The sequence below is a fragment of the Homalodisca vitripennis genome, chromosome 1 (genome assembly GCF_021130785.1).
Source record: "Homalodisca vitripennis isolate AUS2020 chromosome 1, UT_GWSS_2.1, whole genome shotgun sequence".
In the NCBI taxonomy this organism is placed as follows: Eukaryota; Metazoa; Arthropoda; class Insecta; order Hemiptera; family Cicadellidae; genus Homalodisca; species Homalodisca vitripennis.
Genome location: NC_060207.1, coordinates 32,510,956 through 32,533,845, shown reverse-complemented (window position 1 = coordinate 32,533,845; position 22,890 = coordinate 32,510,956). Strand labels below are relative to the sequence as shown.

The 22,890-nt window shown below is 35.5% G+C and overlaps 1 protein-coding gene across 3 annotated transcripts in view; it reads right to left on the bottom strand.

Annotated features, from left to right (window-relative positions):
* Positions 1 to 22,890, bottom strand: part of LOC124359499 (A disintegrin and metalloproteinase with thrombospondin motifs 20) — a 302,767-nt gene that overhangs the window by 164,079 nt on the left and 115,798 nt on the right. For all 3 annotated transcript variants that reach the window (XM_046812275.1, XM_046812294.1, XM_046812284.1), the window contains exons 2-4: positions 15,011 to 15,169; positions 6,615 to 6,772; positions 1,000 to 1,128 (exon numbers count right to left, since the gene is read on the bottom strand). In XM_046812275.1, coding sequence (XP_046668231.1) covers positions 1,000 to 1,128; positions 6,615 to 6,772; positions 15,011 to 15,169 — 446 coding nt within the window. The remainder of the gene's footprint in view (positions 1 to 999; positions 1,129 to 6,614; positions 6,773 to 15,010; positions 15,170 to 22,890) is intronic.

Here is a 22,890-nt window from a genome sequence, read left to right as displayed (position 1 = left end):
AGAGTTTATCATGTAGCCAGGGGTTTTTGGTGATAAAATAGGATAATTATTACAGTAGTAAAAATAGTGAGCTAGTAATATAACAGTAGCAACAACTAAGAGATGTATTTTGAGTCATCTTTGCCGTTATCAAACAACCACTCAAGTGAAATCTATTAAACTCCAAAACTTCAACAGGGTAAAAATCAAAGCTTCCCAAGGCTTCCTTTTATATTTGCATTAATCTATCATTTAATATTAAGAAGGAATATTTTTATTTGACTCACAGAACTTACGAAAGTGGAATTTTCAATCGGCTGCTGTTTTAAGTAGAGACGATATAACACATTTTTCGTTGGCTACTTGGCTACATAAAACAATAAGTGGATGGCTACTTAAAAATGTTGCGCTTCTCATATTTTCGGTTTTGGGAAAAAATGGCTACATAAAAAACTTTAATTAATACTTTATAAAAACGATAACATGGAGTAGGAATCGAAGGACCCGACAGAAAGTAACGAAAGAGTTATCGCACACACGAACAGAGAGTCGGACAGATTGCTCTTTGACCTTTCGACCCCAAAATTTATAAGTTTCTTCCCTGGACCAAGAGGGACCAATGTACCAAGTGTTAAGTCTCTATGGTCTTCTATTAAGAGTCAACATAGGTACGGACTGACCTTTTACCTTTTGATACAGACATAAATAGGGTTCTTTCTTGGAGCAAGAAGGACCTATGTATCAAGTTTCTACGATCTTTCTGTTAAGAGTTAACGCATACACGCATATAAGGACACAAGGACACATAGAGAACGACAATATCAAAAGACCCTGTCGAGTCCTTAATAATAAATATTTTATGAAGCTAAAAAGTTGATTTTTTGTTATAAATAAGGTATGGAGGAAATTAAATTATTTTATTTCTTCTTTTTATTTTACTTATTACGATACATAGGAGATATGTGTTCTGCGAGTGACCCCTGTGGACTAAGTTAAAGGAAGAGAGAGCAGGCCACTTACCATGCCGTGACAGAGACTGACCGCCACTGAGGACTGCGGGTCGCCCTGTACCTTGCCGGAGTAGAAGCAGCCGTCCGCCCGCAACCCCAACTGTTCCACTTTGGACGTGTTCTCCCACACGTGTGTAACCTGTAGCGACAATTAGTATTAGTTCACTCTGGCCACACAATATCAGTACAACAATGTTAAGAAATCATGTCTATCAAGAGCTTAGGGTAAGTACAAAACCAATTATCAAACAACTACGACGCAGCTACTTATAGTTAGCAACTAAGGGCTGCGGTTGTATTTATTACTATATTAATCATACACTTTTGTGTATAGTAAAACGAGAGAAAAATAATTAACAAACTGAATCTCTGAACTGGTAATAACTAATCCTAAAATAGCCACTCTAAGCTAATAAAATGTTTAAATGTACTTTCCAATGGAACCCAAAAACATCAAGATTCAGAAAGACGAGAAATACTTTATCGCATTTTTACAAACATAACAACAATATTTTTAGCCACTTAAGCAGCTCATCACTTAAGTCGTAATAAAAAAATAAGTAACCAATAATTGCAATTCAAAAATAAATTATACATCCAACTATTTGAGTTGTAAATTATTTGAAATAAACTCTGACAGTATCACTATCCATCATAATAAACTGAAAATATTATCTGACAAATTTATCACAATAAAGTCACTTCCATATGTTCGACCACGACACAAATTTATTCTACGGATATTGCAGAACCGTTCGGTTGATATTGTGGTTACCAACCTCGAATCCAATGTGTGTAACCTCGGGTCTCTCTGTATTTGGAACATATAAATGGGCTCCATTTGTTTCTTCCGCCTACGAACATGTTACCACCCAGAGTGTGCGTTGTAACAGCGGCTGGAGATTTGTGTTACTTCTTTCTCAGAGAACGTTATGCGGGTAAGAGTCTAACGGACCGCTCATTCATTCAGGAAATTAATTGATCATAACGCTATTTTACTTTTATTGATATCATCTTATATCATAGTTGAGGTCAAAAAGCAGCGTGTGAAAATGAACTGCTCACTATGTTAAATCCAACTCATGTTCTGATGATTACAGTCACTCTAATGTGGTGTATATTACATGATTCCTAAAGTAGGATCAATACTTTTAATGGCCAACAACAAAGTAGCTCATCGAGAAATAGTGGTTTCTGTAATCTGGTGCCTATATCCGGTTGAAGAAATCGTAAAAAGTGTGTAACGAACTCTTTGCATCGTTTCGCCATCAGAGACATCTAGACTACTAAGGAGTTTTGCCCAGTTCTCATTGGCTCACCTTGAATTAGAAGACTCAATTGTATACGTGATAAGACAGTGATAGAATGCTAAAGGATAATGATAAATGAAACTCGATTTATTACTTAAAACAGAAAATTATTATGTTAGAGATGTAGCCTCGAAAAGTGTTTTATAAATATGTATAACACAATATGAATAAACCTTTTAACACTTTTTTTAACTTTATTTTTCTTACAATGTACATTGTAAGAAAATTGAAAGAAAAATAAAAGTTTAAAAAAAAGTGTTAAAAGGTTTATTCATATTGTACTATACAGAAAATTATCGTATACAGTTTTAGAACAGGGATTTTTTAACTAATATGAATATTGCTTAAAGTTTAAAGTATTAACGGAACGAAATGTTTTCTTTCAAAGAAAATGGGAGAAAGAAATCCTTACCACTGCAAATAGCTACTGCACAAAAACTAGCAAGAAAGTATAGAACGAAATTTAAAATAAATTTAGATCAATAGTTTAGCCTTTAGGGAGCAAACTATCAGTAAATTATGCTGTTGTAATCTGCAATAAAATAAGTCCGATATGTTACCATATCGCTGATAACCACCTATGACGCGACCTATGATGTGTTCCCGCTATGACGTAGTTAGGTTCACATATTGTCCGATTCCAGACACTTCACTGAGCGGAAGGTAAGTAAAATAGGGCAAAAGTCAACATTCGTATACTTGTATTCAATTATACTGTTTGGATTTCAACATTTAACCGTAAAGGTTGCATGTCTATTACTATTATTCACATAAAGAATGTTATTTATTTGTAAAGTAACATGGTGAAAACTATGTGGATCAGCTGACACACAACATGGTGGCTGTGATTCCTGACTGCGTGTCATGACGCTCTGGTGTGATTTGTTCATTTTAACCTAGATTTTACAAAGTTTACAAAAACCTTTATATCAAAAATTTACATAAATTTGCAGAGTCAGGTGCTTAAAAGCACGTGTGACTTATTACTACAATAATATGCAATAGATTAAACAAAATATAGGGTACATGTAGTTGGCAACTAAATGTTTTTTTTTCTTATTTTTACGCTTTCTTCCACCATGGTGCACAAATACTATATTCTTACTATCAGTCCATAACATACTAAATTTACTACTTTTACTATACAAATTTTAACGAAAATCATCTAACAAAAACAAGGTAAAAAATTAACAAGCATAAATATATTAAGTTTTAACTAATAAATAAATATATAAATAATAAATATTAAATATTGGCCAGAACACTTTTTATCTCCATTAACAAGCAAAACAGTAAGATCAACAAATAATATTCAAAATATCAACAAGCATAAATATATAAATAGATAATGATGTGATATTGTGTGTTAATTAGGTTAGTTATTTACCAGAAGAAGAGATCAGATTGCAGACCTTAAAACGCCGTGTTACTGATTTTTTTGTATCACTGAACGATGGTAAATGTCCGGAAAATCCTGTTTCCTTCATATTCCAGTGTTGGCTCTTGCACATATCTAACCGATTTAATATGCAACTTAATATTTAATACAAGCTGCGGGGAGGCGACAAGTGGACTCAAGTCGGATTACAGAAACGTATATTCCTCGTACATAAAATACAATGTGAGCCTCGGCTTCCTGCGGAGAAGAAATAATTTGCCCGTGTTCAGATCAAAATAAAGAGTCCATTCGTTAGCGGCAGACGATGCCCGAAGGCCGGTCAGACACGTCAGAACTGGTCTGTGATCCCGGGGCGATAGGACTGGGAATTTACAACTCGCGAGCCTGTTGCAGTATTTTCAATTATGCGATGATTTAAGTAAGAGCAAGGACTAAATGATCAAAATGATTATCGCCGTGGTCTATAATTGAATGTTATACTGCTACATGCGGGTTCGTAAAGAGTCACCGTCCTCTGTCGTAACTACTTAAGGAGATGCAAATTGAGTAAAAATGTTCCGTACGACAGAGGTGCACTTCATGTGTAACTGCGATCTAAAATATCAAATTGAAGCAGCATTAATAGTTTTTGTTCAGAGCTGCTATCTATGGCTAACTCACCTATGACCACCACAATACTACTTTATTTTCAAAAAACTAAATTCTCACAGTTTTTAAAACTATTAAATCTGAAATGTTATACAGCATAAATGAAGTGTTAAAATTTTAAACCATATTTTTGTTCTATATGAGTTCATAACCTTACGTAAATCATTGGCTACGTTAAAGTTGACCATTTTATATAATTTAATTGAGTAATTTGTATTTAGAAATAACCGGAAAAAATATTTCACAAATTTATATATAGATGTGACAAAATAAAACTGAAATGGATGAATTTGCTTATAGAATTGTATAGGGCATAATATACACGTCAGATTTTGTTACATCATAAGAAACTACGTTCACTTGTACTGTTACTATGTCATTATAAAACTTTATACAACCACCAGTATAGTAAAACTTTAGCTTGGAACCACGAAATATGTCGAAAAAACGTAGGCTATATGACACATTTTTTATTATTACACGAGAATTATAAAATCCCATTTTACTTTTTTCAATGGTCGCTGTAGCTACGATATAACCAATTCATTCTAAAGGTTAAAGTATACAATCTTGTAACATAAAAATATATTAAAAAATCTTATAAACTATAGTTTTAAACTGCTTAAGTTTAAAAATATAAGCCGAAATAATATGTAGTGCAAATGTTAAGGGCTACCAAATTGAAACTAGATGTTGACCTAGTTTTGCCTTCTACAGCTATTTATTTATATTTTAACAAGAGATACGTTTAGAACCCAGGAAAATATTTTCTAACATTTTCCAGAAAATGTTTTTTTAAGAGTGATTGCAATAGTGTCATACTTTTATGAAATCTATCTCTGAATAAGATTTCTTACTGAAGAAAATAAAAATTCTAAACTGTCATTATTTACCTAACAATCCATAATAAATGAATAATTTATATTACATTGTGATTATTATTAGGGGTTTAAAATAATGTCAATGCTGTATCTATAATGCAAGATAAAAAAGTTGACAATACAGCAGTATATTTTTAATAACATTTATTCAGCCATTCTATCATTTAATTTAAGAACCCAAGAGAAAATTGCAAAGTTATATACCATTTATTCTGTTCGGTTTGGATTTAAAGCACTGTTATATGGTGTACTGCCTTAAAACTAGTACTTTGATACGTTTGGAATCTTACCAGTAAATAATTAATACAATTTTAAACTTCTTTTTAATCATGCAATCATTTCTTTTCAAGTTAAACTACTGTGTATAACCTCTGTGATATCGATGATTTTTGTTTTTATAGAGGAAGCTGCACATTTTCTCGTCCTCTTATGAAAATGTGAGACAAAATTAGTTATCATGGAACTGGGCAGGAAGCATAGAGTGTTCCTGTTACTCGATATACATTTGCACGCCAAAGAAATGTACAAGTAGGTAAGTTAGAGAGCTTGTTTGCAACTGGTGGGTGATTGGTATTTTTTCTCGACAGCAATGAATAAAGTGGTATGTTCAGTTGTTTCTCGCATTAAATACTGCAAGAGCTCCAAGTCCACAGCCTGAGCAGATCACTCTGGCCGGGGACCATGGTCACATCGCATGTCCCGGTGACGTGCGTGTTCGGAACACCTCTCTCACAAAGATGACGCGCTCGAGCCGCTTGCTCTTTGACCCGCGCCGCCTCATCTGTTAGCGGCCCACACCCTGCCGCAGACACCTCATTATTTTCGTCCCTTTTAAACGAGGGATAAAATAGGTTAACTAATCACTGAGTTCATTTCTCTGGTAATAGCCTTATACGCGAATATTGAGTTTTGGTCCAGTTCAACTGCCGCTTAGTACAGCGTCTGAAATCCTTCTGTACTTCACTTCTTGAATCTGGTGTCAATATAGGTTTGAAGAGATCCAAAAAAAGTGGGTGACGAAGACGTTCAAAACAAATTCTTTGCATTTTCAACATCAGAGACACCTAAACCACAACTTCTGGTTTACTTAACAACTCATTACAATCCATATGAAACGTTGTAAAGAGTTCGTTTTAAAAGTCTTCACCACCGACTTGCTTTATTTCTTCAGATGGACGTGAACTTCAGATTCCAGGAGTCAAGTCAGTGTCAAATTTCAGGCAGATTTCAGGCGCTGCACTAAGCGGAAGGTGAAATGAAGGAACTAAACTCAATATTCGAATTGAACCAACCCTTCCCACCATAACTATGTCGCAACATAGTTACGAAAATGTCCAGAGAGATTCGCACGATAAATTTTGAAAACAGTTGTAATAAAAGCACTGACCTTGATGTCTGGAAGGACGAAGCCCGAGTCGTGGGCCAGCTGGAGGTGGAAGACCTGGCCGAAGGCGGAGAACTCGTACTGGGGGTGCGGATCCCATATGGCGGCCATCTTGTGTCGGAAGTGTCCTGAGTGGTGCCTCAGAAGCGGCTGGGGCGGTCCTGCAACATAACATTCAACTTATTACTTATAACAGGAAATTGTTACTGGATGCACACAATTTTAGTAGAGGGATTTTCTAACTTTCTGAATATTCTTAAAGTTTAAAGTACGTTTTTATATTTCCCTTTAACGAAAATGACAAAAAACAAATCCCCAATACGACATATAACTTACTCTACAAAACGTTTAAGTAAGGCAATTTTAAATAAACGTATATCTATGGTCAAAAGCTCATTATCATTTAAATTTTACCACAGTATTATTTTTTGTAGTAAAAAGTTATATTGTTATAAATAATAGTAATAATACAAAATGATTAACATGTTTAAATTAATTTTTAATTCGTAATATGTTGCTTCCACTTTTGGTATTATAATGGCCATCGTCAGATACGGAAGATTATTTAGTAGGCATAACAAAACAAATGACTGAAATAAATTGACATACATTAAAAACCACTTTTGTGGTTAAATTTCCTACTTGATTTCAGTATAATTAATCAGTACAGTTTAAAACTCGAGTGGGATATAAATTTTGCCTAAACGTCTTTATATAATGTACAGAACTTAATTAATTAATTCAATGAAAATAAATATCTCGTACTATACATTAATGTAATACATCCTGTTAACTAACTAAAAAGAATTTGTTGATAATAAACAGAATCTTCCCGAACGTTTGCCATCGTTTAGTGATACAAGAAATCAATAATATGACGTCCGAGATCTGCTATCTGATCTCTTCCTCAGGTGGATAATTAACATAACACATAACTACAATCTAAGTTAAAATAAACAAACCCTACCAGATCGTTGTGACATGCATAAGACAGGAATCACAAACATGTTTCAACTCCGTGTTTACTATTTCTATAACATGCGCTTAAAAAAGACATAACACTAATTATTATAACTGAAGTAAAGAGTTCAGGACACAATGGAACTGCAATGATTAACCATCCACTGAGAACTCAATATTCTAAAAATATCCCGTTTTTTTCATCGTCAAAAACAAAGTTTAATGAAGAATTTATAAACAAACTTTTTATATTAAACACAATTAGAGGCTACATGACCAAATCTATTTTTATACCACTTTTTGACAAAACTGAAATAAAAAATAATTTCTATTTAATACGTTTTTATTAAGTAAATAAAATATTATACTGCATACTACAGACGCGTTATTTTAGTTGGATACTCGCACGGCAAAAACGTGTTGAAAGCATGACTAAAATTCTAATCACCATCAGCCACGATATAGTTTAGCAATAACAATAACCATAAACCTACGGCTCTTATGTTATCTAACTTCCTCTTCGATATGAATGTTAATTCTCACTGTTTCTAGAATGGAAGCGAGACTAATTCTGGTAATGCAGCGGCGCCGTGTGCATATTAAGTGGAAACAATTAGTTCTATTATTTAAAAATGTTATTTTTAGAAAACACTTATTGACATGTACGTTGATCATCATTAGCTCAGAATCATTAACAGAATAAAAACGTAAAAATGCTCTGATAGAGATTTGTGATATTGCACACAAAATTGATAAAATGATGGGGAATAAACACGTTGAGCTTTAATTTAATTTGCTCATTACCAAGAACATCACTTGCAACCCATTATTGTGTTAAACATTGCTCGACTACACAATGATGTTTGGAAACAATGAAACATACGGTTTGAAACACACAATGAAATTTTCCAACATATCGCAGTAATAGGCTTCGCTAATGTTCAGCCAACTAAGTATAACATAAAAATTGAAATTAAATGAAAAATGTATTTTTTAAAGAGGCAGAGTTAGGGCTATGAACCCCCTCTTTATTTTAACCTCATATAGTATTAAATTTACAATAGTTTAATACAATTAAGGTAAGTTATTAACTTATAATTAAAACTAAAAGTAAAAAATTGCTTAAAATATTCAAAACGAAATAAACATAAAGTAAAAACGAATTCTAAACTTAAAATACGAAAGAAAAATATAGTAATTATTACATTAAAAAAGTAAAATTAAGAACAAGACGCAGACACTTCTAACCACTCGAACACACGATTGACCACATGACCGCAACAAGCAGCATCATCCGTCACCACCACACAGCCCCCCCCCAGCAGCAAGCTCCTAACCTCCACCCTTAAGCGTACATAGTCCTCAATACATTTAATGTAATAGAAAATTACATTATATGGGATTTATTTGAAATATTTTCGGTAGAATGATATTTAAGCATAACGTTAGAAGTCAATACAGTTATCCTAATAAACAATTTAATTGTTAAAAATTACTTTAAAATTCCATTTACTTTAATAAATTAAGGTAAAATAATTCTTGAAAGCACACTGAACTATAATAAATTCCAGATTAGTACCTCCACTATACCGTAACTCTTCTCACCACCCACCAACATGCCTATGTAACGAGATGAGTATCGACCTCTCAGCAATGACAGTACTTTATCTATTGCTGTGTCGCTTGCCGAAGACAAGACGCACGGCTACCGCTACAGTCGAGCCGCCACAATACCACATAGCGCTTGACACATACAGTTAGAACACAATCACACCTTATCGCTGTATGTGTACTGCAGACTGGCTTTAACCGCACCGCACTACCGCTACAGTCGAGCCGCCACAATACCACATAGCGCTTGACACATACAGTTAGAACACAATCACACCTTATCGCTGTATGTGTACTGCAGACTGGCTTTAACCGCACCGCACTACCGCTACAGTCGAGCCGCCACAATACCACATAGCGCTTGACACATACAGTTAGAACACAATCACACCTTATCGCTGTATGTGTACTGCAGACTGGCTTTAACCGCACCGCACTACCGCTACAGTCGAGCCGCCACAATACCACATAGCGCTTGACACATACAGTTAGAACACAATCACACCTTATCGCTGTATGTGTACTGCAGACTGGCTTTAACCGCACCGCACTACCGCTACAGTCGAGCCGCCACAATACCACATAGCGCTTGACACATACAGTTAGAACACAATCACACCTTATCGCTGTATGTGTACTGCAGACTGGCTTTAACCGCACCGCACTACCGCTACAGTCGAGCCGCCACAATACCACATAGCGCTTGACACATACAGTTAGAACACAATCACACCTTATCGCTGTATGTGTACTGCAGACTGGCTTTAACCGCACCGCATTGCCGCACCATATCGTTGTTATTTAAATATAAATTAAATGGTCAGTTAACACTATACATTTTTGGATCATATGTCGTAAATGTTTTACAATTGATTGTAAACTAACGTTATTTATTATTTTACTAATATTTTCGAAAATTATATCCATTAGATGTGTTCTGTGGGTGGTTAACCTTCATTAAGGCTCAGCCAAATCCAGTTGAGGGACATGCACCACTATTAAACTCGATATTCCCTCAATAGAAAGGATGTTCTATGCAAAATTTCAAGTATATAGCTCTGGTCGTTCTCAAGATGTCCTGTGGAAAGAAGGACGGAATTTATATTTAGCCAGCCCCCTGAGTGACAAGCTTCACTGCGCTCAGCAAATCATGTCATTATTTGAGTAAGTCAATTTTAAGCTAACGTTAAAAATTGTATTAATATTTATGTAAATCACATCTTTAATTTTAAATACTATAATGTAATTACATGATACTTGTTATTATTATGGTAAATTTAACGATATTTGTTTAACTTAAAGAGTGATAAGTATTTTATAAAACAATTTGACAGTTACCGAAAGGAAACATAGCTAACTTATGTATGCTCAATATGTAAGCATCAGTTTTAAGGACAGCCAAAACTGATGTCACATATATCTGAGCGACCCCATGGATGCTCCAGGAGCGCAAAGGTACTTGTATGTTACAAATCCCTAAATATCAGGCAGCATTTAGGGTAGGCTCTTAGTAACTCTTGAAACTCGTCAGATAAAAGTTCAAATTCTTGGTTCAAATCGGCGAACATTTTCAGTTCACATATTGAACGAATAGTTTGGTCCGTTCCACGTAAGTACGTTGAGTATTAGCTAACTCATCATAGATGTAAGTAAGATGTTGCTTTCTACTTTAAATTAACGATAGAAAGCTTAGGAACAAAGAGAGAACCAAAATAATATTATAATATATTAACTATTTTTGTATAACATACAAAATAATACCAATAATATGTAAAGTTCCTGAATTGCTACACAATATGGGGTCTCTTAATTGTACTGAAATCAAGAACTAATTTGAATGTATATATAAACATATAAGCACGGAGTGACGGGCACCATCATCGATCTCGATGTTGCCTACATAAAAATTAAACTTCTTGCAAAATTTCTCTATAGGCAGTCATCGGTCAGTCAGTTCGTTTCCGATGTATCGTGCGGGCAGACAGACAGACAGACAGAAATTAAATTTCTGCAGCCTCTCAAGTTATAGGCTACGCCAGCAAGACGCTCAGCCAATAATTTGAGTATAATATAAGTTTTTCGGTTCAAACCAACTCGAAACATTGTTGAACCAATATTAAACTGAAACATCTATCGACTAAAGATCGTTGTCCATAAGGAGGCTGAAATTTTTCAACAATTAATGGTTTTAACAGTATTTTAACGCAGTTTGATTCGGAATACAGACACCGACCCCATAAACCTAAGAACGAAAACTAAGTAATGTATCTTTGTATCGAGTTGTATTTCTAACCTCTGAAATTGATGTTAAATGGTAATATTTAACCCTTTACATATCATGCATCGATTTATATAAAACCTCCGGAATGTGTGTTATCACTGTTGTTTGAAGCACTCACTTCTCACTACATACAATTTAAGAGTTAATGATATAAAATGTTACAAATGCGGTTTCAACTCAATATTTTATTTATGACTTATGACTTAAATTGGAATTAACCCTTATAATGTTTATAAGCACTTCGAAACTTTATAGAACGTTTTATAGTTTAAGCTTTAGTTTACATTTTTAAATACCATCACGATCTAAAATCGCTTCAGAACCAAATTCGCTTTACAAATAATTGATTGGCATATGTTTTATATTTATTTGCTTATTTTGACGCATGTCCTTGACAGGAAAACGGTGCGCATAAAATATCAGCTGTAGACGCTGTTGTTCACCGTTGCTGTTATGGAACTAAATTCTTCGTTGCTCTACTGCCTGAGCCACATACTTCAGTAGGTAAAAGATTACGCGTAGGTAAACACGCGCTGTGCCGCCGCGGCGCAGATAGGGAGTCCATGTGTCCGACAGCTCGCACAAATATGTCTAGCCTCACACTAGGATCTCCCGGCTGCTGGAGTAATTGAGATTTATTCGCCATTGTTGCACCCGGCCGGGCTAGCCTCTCCCACATTACTCTCACTCGCACCACTGCCCGCTGCACTCCGGCCTGCCGTCGCTAATTTATTTATGGTGTCATTGTCTCCCAGCTGCCTCTTTGATTTGAACTACAACTAATTACCACACTCCGATTCACACTCCTGAGATTTATGCATCGCTATTACAGTGCCTTACAGGATGTGCTTTATTTACACGGCTCTGATGCGACCTATCACACGTATACGTAACCAAAACGCCCGGCCACCGAGAAAATCAGAAGGTTATTCCACATTAAAAGGAAAATACGTAATCCACGGGTCGGCACGACTTCCTACAACTTTTCAAGGTGATCGCTATTACAGTGTCAGAATAATAAATACACGCGTATCTCCACAAAATCAATTTAGTTGTTTACAAAACGTCTCGGTGGATAAAGGTTAAAAGTAGACGGGTGAATCGTGCTGTTTGTTAAACATGTTCCAGTGACAGCGCTCATTTGTGTTGTGGATATCTCATGGCGGGTTCAGCGTCGTTGAAAATCTAACTCTAGCAAATTAATTTAAATCTCTGTATTCTATTATTTATAGTGACAGCCATACAGAATAACAGTAACAGAGACAATTTTTACAATAAAAATATTTCAAATGCAAATCTTACAGTATTGTCGTTAACAATAGAAGAGGTAAATACTATCTAAAACGTTTAATAGGTAATAGTATTTATTAAAAATGTTTAATAATACTCAAATACTTTTGCTCCTTAAAAAATACAAGGGATTGTAATACATGTCATTAATTTTGCACAACTCACCATAAAATATATCCAATAGTTTTCTCTATTCAATTAGCAGATACTTCAGAACTAAAAGTTGTGATTGTGGTAACCTCATCTTGCAACTACATTTTGCCAAGCTCTTGAAAAGCTGTATTATACTAAAGAACGATTGAACAATCTTCTCCTAATATAGCACTATACGAGAAAGAGTAAGTTGCAAAACTAAAAGCTGAGGCTGAGGTCTTTTTTAGCTGTGGCTCTCTGTCAAAGTGATGACAAGCTGTCTGGTACCAAGGAATGGAAAGTTAGAGCAATCTTCACTTCATATGGCTCTTCCCAAGATAGATTGTATACAGCAACATTCTATTCAATCAGCAGAGGCAACAGCAGAACTAAAAGCTGTGACCGAGGTCGTCTTCTCTCGCCGTGGCACTCTGCCAAGCTGGTGACAAGCCGTCTGGTAGCAAGGAATGGATCAGCAGGATAGTACTAAGTGAAACTGTATAAACAAAATGCTTTTTGTACGTCATTTATTTGTACCGTATTTAATAAGTCTTTCAAACCGATTATCTAAATGGTAACTGGTTTCTTTTGATCAATGTAAAGTTAAATTGAACTCCATTTTTTCAAAATAAATTCGAACTTCTATTCCATTGTTAAACTTTACAACATTACACATCCATTTTACATTAAACTTCTCGTACATGTTACTTATTGAGAGCTAATCGTATATCGTGTATATTTTAAAGAAAGGCAAGCTCCTTTGTGAATATTGGAAAGTTAAAGCAAAAATGGTAAAAAGCACACACTTTTCTTTCGTTCTCTACAGTTATTTAAAAATTTATCATACAATTTTCGTGCACAATTTTTAAAGCTATGCAACGTTTATTTTGTATTATAATATATGTTTTCGTTTAGGAACAGTAAAGTAATATAATAAGTAGTATAGAATATGAAAATAAGTGATTTTTAGTTCAAATATTACAGTCAATTGTAAGTGTAATATTTTTCACTGATTTTCAATATTAGTTTTAAAAGATTTAGTTGGCATTATGATTATAGTTTTTAGAGCCACGTCTTAAGTTCTTTACTAAGGACAGATATAGAGTGTGGAATAATGTAACAATAAGCTTAATCAGTACTCTAGTTTATATGAGATCTAAAAGTATTGATTGATCTATCAAACTTCTCTGTCTCCAGAAAACAAACATACAAGACCTCTATAACCTTCTTCCTCTAAGAGCAGCCTATCCTTTTAGAGTATCCAAATCAATAATACAAAAAGCAAACATAATTTATGATATTCAATTTAGGTATGGTACTATAACTCCATCTCATCTTATTATCTGAGGATACTTACTTACACAATATTTGCTACAAAATGTAGAATGCTGTAACAAATCTATCACTAATAAAGAATGATTATAACTATAGCTGTGGCTAAAAATAACATTTATTTGTTCTATACTCAATATATCTGTTAAATATCCTATAAGTACAACTATTTTTACAGAAGCAATCAACGAATACCACTTGTTTAAATGAAATTAAAAATCAACCTTCATGTACAATGATTTGCATAAACACGCTAAAAGTTGGAAGCCTTGGTGTATAAATATGGCAACCAACCGACATAAGAAGGCTGTTGGCGATATTTTGAGATAATTTGTTTTGTTACGTGTCTGGCAAATGTTCAGTGTTTTAATCATGTGGTGACAGATATAATATCAGTTCCTTATTCAATGATCTAATGTTACTGCTCTGCTGTCATTCTACGCGTTAGGGATTATAAATGCTTCCAGGAGAGTGATAATTTTTTTAACGTTTTAAAGAGGATGTTCACAATGATTTACAATAATGCTGAGATGAGACAAGAAACATGTGCTTCAAGCGATCGCTAAAGGAGTATTTTGGCAGCCGGCTGTTATATAATTCAAAACTTGTCATCGAGTTGTACACTTGGAGTGAGGGATCGGTCCTATTTTTACCGAAATTGGAGCGCAGCGCGGTGCCAACAAGTCAGTCGTTAAGATAAAGATTAGGCGAAGGCCGGCCAGACAGCCATAATGATAGACCAGTGTAATGTGACGGGAACAATGGGATAACCGGAAACCGGGGTGGGGCTCACCTTCTGGGTCCGGGACTGGGCGTACGTCGCCGCCGTAGAGGAGGTCGGTCTCGTGTAAGGGCGGGGGCGAGGTCTTCACTGGCCGAACTAGCTCCATGAGCTGAGGTTGGGGCAGGTCGGGGTCGGGGGCCTCGGTGTCTGCTGGACGCGGTGACTCGTCTGGAACAGGAACACAGTCGTTATGTGCTGCAGAAAAACAATTGTTAAGTAATTACCAAATGGAAATGCTGCAAAGGAAAAAGAAGACATTTATGACTAATTAACGTTATTTAAAATCGTATCATATATGGCTTTTTCAAGGTTGCAACATACTCTAAACATTTTAGTACAAAAATCACAAAATTGAGATCCGAAAAGACATTTCCAAATGTTATAATACAGATCAATCTTATCTGAAACGATTTCTTTCTTTGTTCTACATGAGGACTATAGTAACACAAAGCCTCCGGCTTTAGGACTGTAGCAATTATTCATCATTACAGTGTCTTAATGACTCAGTCTTTGTTATGAGAGCTTCCGCTGTTGGGCAGTTGACTTATAGGCTCTTTCGTTGACTCAGTGGAGCCTACATTTATCCTAATACAAAGGAAAGAATGCAACGATAGACCAAATGAAGAGACATCCTAGTAAATTAAAAACCATTAGTTTCAACGGAATAAACTTGTCCTCTAAACTTTGATAGGTCATTTATTCAGTAAGAGTAAGACAGGAGATGCTCCGCACAAAGATGATCACTTGAGATGGACTCCGGTCATTAGATAAGACCATCCGATGTCCAGCTGAAAGTTGTTAAATCACTTAGTCCGTGTCCGTACGTTATCCCCATGTCCAACAACTATGTACCGTATATCAAGATGTCAAAAGACATACATTAGCGACCCCAGGATCAAAGATTTACGCCACCGGCCCTCCAAAACGGTCAATTTATACTTGATGAGGCGCGGATAAAATCTACATCTCCCCTGGGAATTCTTATTGCTGCGTTAAGCCCCTCGTAATAAAACTAAAATAGCATCGAGCAATGTGCGACACCGTTAGATCTCTTGTAGATATCTTTGTTAGATGATAAAAAAAGGAAAGAGTTACGAGCCATTAAGATGGAGATAAGCAGTTGGCGGGTGAAACAGTCGCCTTCGACAGCGAATGTGCGGTGCAGCCTTCGACCCAGCTACGACGACGTAACTTGTCACTCGCCATATTAATGATATTTTATAAATACCAAGGTAACTAAGACACATACAATCCTGGTACCATATACGAGTGTAGCTGCGATCAGGAAGTAAGTCATGTTAACACGAAGCTTATGACGTCTGAATCGACTCTTGCGCACGCTATGATGTTAGGTATGTAAATATCGATGCATGTACAAATGATGTATCATTAATGCGTGATCAAACGCCATGGCATCACACAATGGCTTACTTAACATAATGATGCAGTAATGCATGATTTACAACGTGCGTGGAAATGACTGACAGCTTTAATGGAACTGTTTCTGGATAGGATTCAGCACGTATTTTCTAAAAGCGCATTAAAAACAGCTCGTATAATGATTCTTTAATGACACTAAGTATCTAGAAATTCTTACATTGAGTACAAATTTAGGTTTTATATCTCAAGAATATTTCATATTCCGAATACCTCAAAGTGTATACAAATATTTGATAATTGATTGGTACCAAATTGTTTATGTCAATACCAAATATGCTTCGGCAAAGAAACACTAATATAGAGACGAAACCATTTAAATGGTTGATAAGAAAGGATTTAATAAGACAGACAGATTTCAGACCATGATTTCTTTCTTAAATTAATAATTAGTAACACCAGCCAACAGAATGTGCCAGTGCTGCGTTACGTCACGTCAATGATGACTTTAGGACTGCAAGTTAGATGGCACTGTGAGCAGTTGTTCCAGTGGTACTTATGTTTTTTATCTTCTCTGTGGTTCAAAATCATCTTCTATTGTAAATACACTGAATTTACGCGTGATTCTGTCAACTGATCGTTTTTCTAGATTTGAAGCCCGCGTGATAATAGTTACGTGATCGAATTTGATCGGCGAACCTAAAAAAATCAATCTTAGTTTCTGTTTAAGGTGGTGCAATCTATGTTTGTTTGGGAAAATATTTTTCCATTTTAAACTCATAGCCCTCGAAAATAACATCTCAGGAGAAAGAAAAAGTAGAAAACTTTTTAATTATTCCACAGCGAGTTAAAGTAGGACATTAAGCGATTTTGTCATCAGGCCAGCTAAAACGGCTGAAGATCAAAATTTGCGAGGTTTTTACAGTATGTAGATAATTCATATCTGAAATATAACTTCAGAAAATAACCGTTTAATACATTTTTATATAAAAGTGACTTTTTATAAATAAAAATAATTTCATTTCTTGCTTTATTTTGAACGTTTCTTAAGGTCTGATTATAACTTCCTAATTATACTTTGAATTCCTAAAAGTCTTAGTAGAATAGTAACAAATGCTTCTACCTGTCCTGTCTTCGGGAATTGTGTCCTAAAGAACTGCGGGGAAAGTTTTCTATAAACATAACAAATTATTCTAACCGGAAACCAATTTCACGCCTTAACTTCTGATCGGAGTTGAGGTCGAAATATCTCAATAATATATTTGGTAATCAATGTTTCTTCGTGGTGTGAACCAGAAACCTTGCTGAACAACCGGAAAGGTGTTAGTTACACAAATACATGTTCCCGTTAATGTAAAAAGTTATCTTCATATATTTACGTACTTTACCGATCATAAGTATTTAGCACGAAAAACCCAAAGCTTTGGCGATATACAGGTGTCTATAAAAAGATTCGCGTCCAGTGAAGACCTTGAAAAACAGGGAGATCAACATAACTAATTGCTTAATGATGAATAAATTACGAAGACAGGCATGTGTAGGAAATGCGGGTGATTCTGAAAGGGAAGCAGATTGACTCGTAGGCTCTGGCAGAAACAGGAGTCGATTCAATTGAAAGGCAGACCTTCACGAGGGTACATGTAACATTGAATGCCATTTAGGTACAGGCGGTGGGTCGGTGCCAAGCGGAAAATCTTGGTAGGTGGCAAATAAGGCTATCAATTATTGTTGCACTCAGACACCTTCTCTCCGGAACAGCGGTGTACCATGATCCTAGACAAGGCTCCAGTCCTAATGAAGTCACTATTTATCGGCAGCTGCTGCTGTCAATGGTATTAGCATCTGGGCTTCCTTGGTAGCTGCAATATCATTGTCATACAAGAAGGTTTTTAGTTGAAGATTTATAATTTTTATGATTTAATTTGTAATAATATTTAAAGATTATTCTAGGAAATTAATAGGTTGATAGTCGGAGTGAAACTCAATGTCAATTGTTGTTAGATATTTTATTAGATATAAGTTTTGGATAGCTGTGAAATAAATATGACATAGCTCACATGTTTTTTTCCAAACATATACAATGATATTTTAAGATAATGTATACCATTATGTGTTATCATTTTAAAAGGAAAGTAATTGTATATTTTTCGAATAAAGATGGAATTGGAATTACTGTCAGGGCAATTTATTATTGGTAACTTTTAATAACAGCTATTAAAACATGCCACTATAAAAGACCTTAATTTGAAAATTACTCGTCATATGTTAGTCAGAAAAAAATAAAAAGACGTTTTGCAACTTTTAGCCCTAGCTAAAGAGGAAGATGAAGACAAAGTACACAATGGTAACGCTCTCTGCTCCACGTGAAGCACAATAATAATACTGACACTTATTGTACAGTAACATACCCTCCTGGGGCTGATAATGTTATATAGTAATACTGGACTAGCTAATGTACACAATGTTAACACTGTCAGGCCCACGTTAAGATTCGAGTTAATCTTATTTACACTTACTGAGTAGTAAGTAACATATACTCATGGGGCTGACGGTGTAAATAAGATAAAAGTAAACAAAACTGTTTTTATCGCTCCATGAACAATTACAAGAATGTAAAGTAGGAAATTTGGTTAAATTTGGTCAACTAAGCCCAACAAAAACAGCTGAAGATAAAATTGTAAGTATTTTAAATATGAAAGAAATCATATACGTTACTGTACCACTTATTTAAGGTAGAACTTTTTTATGCCACATATCTTAAGAAAATGTTGTTTTTAATAATTACAAATATGATTTAAAAAATAAAAGATGTGTCGTTCGTTTCAGTCATTTTTCAGATGCATAAAAGTCCTCATGTTTAATCTTTTATCGTTGGGCCTGAGTATAAGGCCCTATAAGGGTATCAAATATTCCTAAAATTTGTTGAAACGCTTACAACTCGTTATGGAAAGATTAAGTATTGTTCTATCTATTCTTGTATTCAGAAAACGTATCTAAAAGGGCTGTAATAAAAAAATTGTTTAATTTTATTTTTTTAATTGTTACAACTAAAAACCGTACAATATTAAGAGGGGCTCACAAGTAGATTCTCACTTACCAATAACTACTAGTTGGTAACAACAAGGAAGGTGAACCACAGATTATTGTCGCTTACTGTACACAACCTCACGGAAGTAGTCTGTTAATTAAGCTCTGACCTCTCGCCAACCCTGGAGAGATAAAAGATCACACGATCATAGTTATCATCTCGCCCCAGTGTGGCGTAGCCCCCAGAGTTGTTAGTTAGTGATCGGACACCTTCACGCGAGAACGCGGCCTTGACTTTTACCTACAGTACACATAACCGTCTGAGCAGATTACTCAATCAACTCCGTTTGACAGACCAAGAGGTTCTAACACGAAAATGGCACATAAGTAGTATTCTTAAGGAAATAAGAAAGTAAGCTTAATAGAGGAAGTCAATGATATTACTCTAGAATATCACAGTACAAACCGACTGTTACGTAAGTTTTCATTTTATACCACTAAAATGGATTAAAGACCATTTATGCCTGGTTGTGGAAAGTTATATTTAATCAACACATGTTAAACCGATAAATATCGATATTTTAATTGTTTTAACCCTTTCCCAACTATACGGCCATCTGCATAAATTCCCATTGATCTCTAACATAGATGTCTGCAGTATCTGCATAAAATCTTATAATCCGTTCATATGAACTTTCACAAATGAACTGGTTTGAAAAACATAACTTTCAATTAAGCCACATAAAAACTATCACAAAGTGCCGAATGTTGTGATACAGCTTGGAGCTGAACTTTATACAGCCAGTACTTTTCAAATTGTATAAAACGTACTCGCAACAGGCGCATTGCTACGCACAGATCTGCCGTGAATGGAAGCATTCGTATGTTTATATTTTTCTCAAATTATTGTTTTTTATGTAATTTTAGGCCTGTTTAATGTTAAATTTATCATAAAGCTATATTTTTGTGATAAATTGATAAAATTAGGTATAGTGTTAATTTTTATGCCACAAGTCATATAATCTTTTAAAATAACAAAGATATTATGTATATTGAGATGTAAATGATAACTATTTTTCGTATACATAAAGACCAATTTTTTTGGAAAATTTATGTAAGGCAAATCTTGTGTAATGTATGATTTATTCTATGAATAAATTTAATTTAAATTTTGCGCTAAATAAGAAAAATGTTAAAATTGAAAGACGAATAAGAATAAACATAGGTTTTAAAAATGAGCACAACGTATTGAGATTACTAGTAGTTAAAAGCGTTTAACCTCTCTGTATTGTTCATTCCGGTGCACTTCTTAACAACAAACTTGTACAAACGAGTATATTGTAATTTGTTTGGTGATTTTTCAAAAGACTACAATCATATTTAGATATTTTAAATAAGTAAATTTATTTAACTTGAGAACTAAATAATTCAAACTATAAACTGGCAATGTAAAGGAGAATCTATAGCCCCATCTGTATCCGTCTAAATTTATCCCCAACGTGTTGTGTTTCCTGACCCAAAAGATCGATCTGATACGGCCAAGTTGTTCGCCTCATCAATAAGGTAGAGATAAAGCTCGGGTGAATGGCAGGCGGCAAGCGGATTGTGGGTGTCCTCTGATTGAATCATGACACCAACACCGGGAAGTGAGCTTGCAGTGTTAGTGACTCCTTGAACTGGTGCCAAGGTAACACATCACCGACTATCTACCCGTGATCGCTGTAACTGTTGTGTCCGCTCGGGATGACAACAGTGACGACAACAACACCTGGTCACTCACTACACTAGAATAGTGAGAAGGTTGACGAGGTGCCAAGGTAACACATCACCGACTATCTACCCGTGATCGCTGTAACTGTTGTGTCCGCTCGGGATGACAACAGTGACGACAACAACACCTGGTCACTCACTACACTAGAATAGTGAGAAGGTTGACGAGGTGCCAAGGTAACACATCACCGAATATCTACCCGTGATCGCTGTAACTATTGTGTCCGCTCGGGATGACAACAATGACGACAACAACACCTGGTCACTCACTACACTAGAATAGTGAGAAGGTTGACGAGGTGCCAAGGTAACACATCACCGAATATCTACCCGTGATCGCTGTAACTATTGTGTCCGCTCGGGATGACAACAATGACGACAACAACACCTGGTCACTCACTACACTAGAATAGTGAGAAGGTTGACGAGGTGCCAAGGTAAACACATCACCGACTATCTACCCGTGATCGCTGTAACTATTGTGTCCGCTCGGGATGACAACAGTGACGACAACAACACCTGGTCACTCACTACACTAGAATAGTGAGAAGGTTGACGAGGTGCCAAGGTAACACATCACCGAATATCTACCCGTGATCGCTGTAACTGTTGTGTCCGCTCGGGATGACAACAATGACGACAACAACACCTGGTCACTCACTACACTAGAATAGTGAGAAGGTTGACGAGGTGCCAAGGTAACACATCACCGACTATATCTACCCGTGATCGCTGTAACTATTGTGTCCGCTCGGGATGACAACAGTGACGATAACAACACCTGGTCACTCACTACACTAGAATAGTGAGAAGGTTGACGAGGTGCCAAGGTAACACATCACCGAATATCTACCCGTGATCGCTGTAACTATTGTGTCCGCTCGGGATGACAACAATGACGACAACAACACCTGGTCACTACACTAGGACAGTGAGAAGGTTGACAAGATGCCAAGGTTGCGGCACGTCGTCTCTTGTTTTCACATAATCACCACATTAAAAGAGCAATTTTCTCGTCATGGAAACAGAGGATCTGCCACAACAAAATACAACTGATGTTGAGAACATTGTCCTTGAAGATGTCTACACATTCGCTAGTGTAAATACCTTCGTGACGACGTCACAGCTGATCTCAGCAACCACCAAATCTTCCCAAGGTCGGTCAATAAACATCAAAGGTAATGCAAAGTCATGGGTGCTCTATTAAGAAGGCAGTTACCCCTTTGTTTGGAAGTTTGCGAAAACAGTACGAACAAAAAGCAAGGCTGCGAAAACAGATTAAAGAATGCCCTCCATTGAAAAGAAAGAATGTAGCCAATTAATTTTTACGAGGGGTCGAATACTTCAGATAGTCGTAAATTATCTTTTTCATCGTGTAACACATAGGGCAGTATTTTCCACACTACAGTAACATGCTCAATACTAAATCCATCTAACATCTTTAAATTTTCACACAAAACATTATTGTACATTCATACACTGTTAACTTAAGTTGTATAGTTACCATTGAAGATTATAATAGTAATCAAATAATAAAATTAAAACATCTCCTTAGATTTGTATTGTCCCATAGCAACAGGAAACGCGAGTACGATTCTTTAGCCTCACACATTCAAGAATAGAGGTAAAGAATAATATACCGTTTGGTTCTTTTACACTAATATGAAATACAAAATGAATGCACTTAAAGTTAAATAAACAAACGTTCTGCTTCA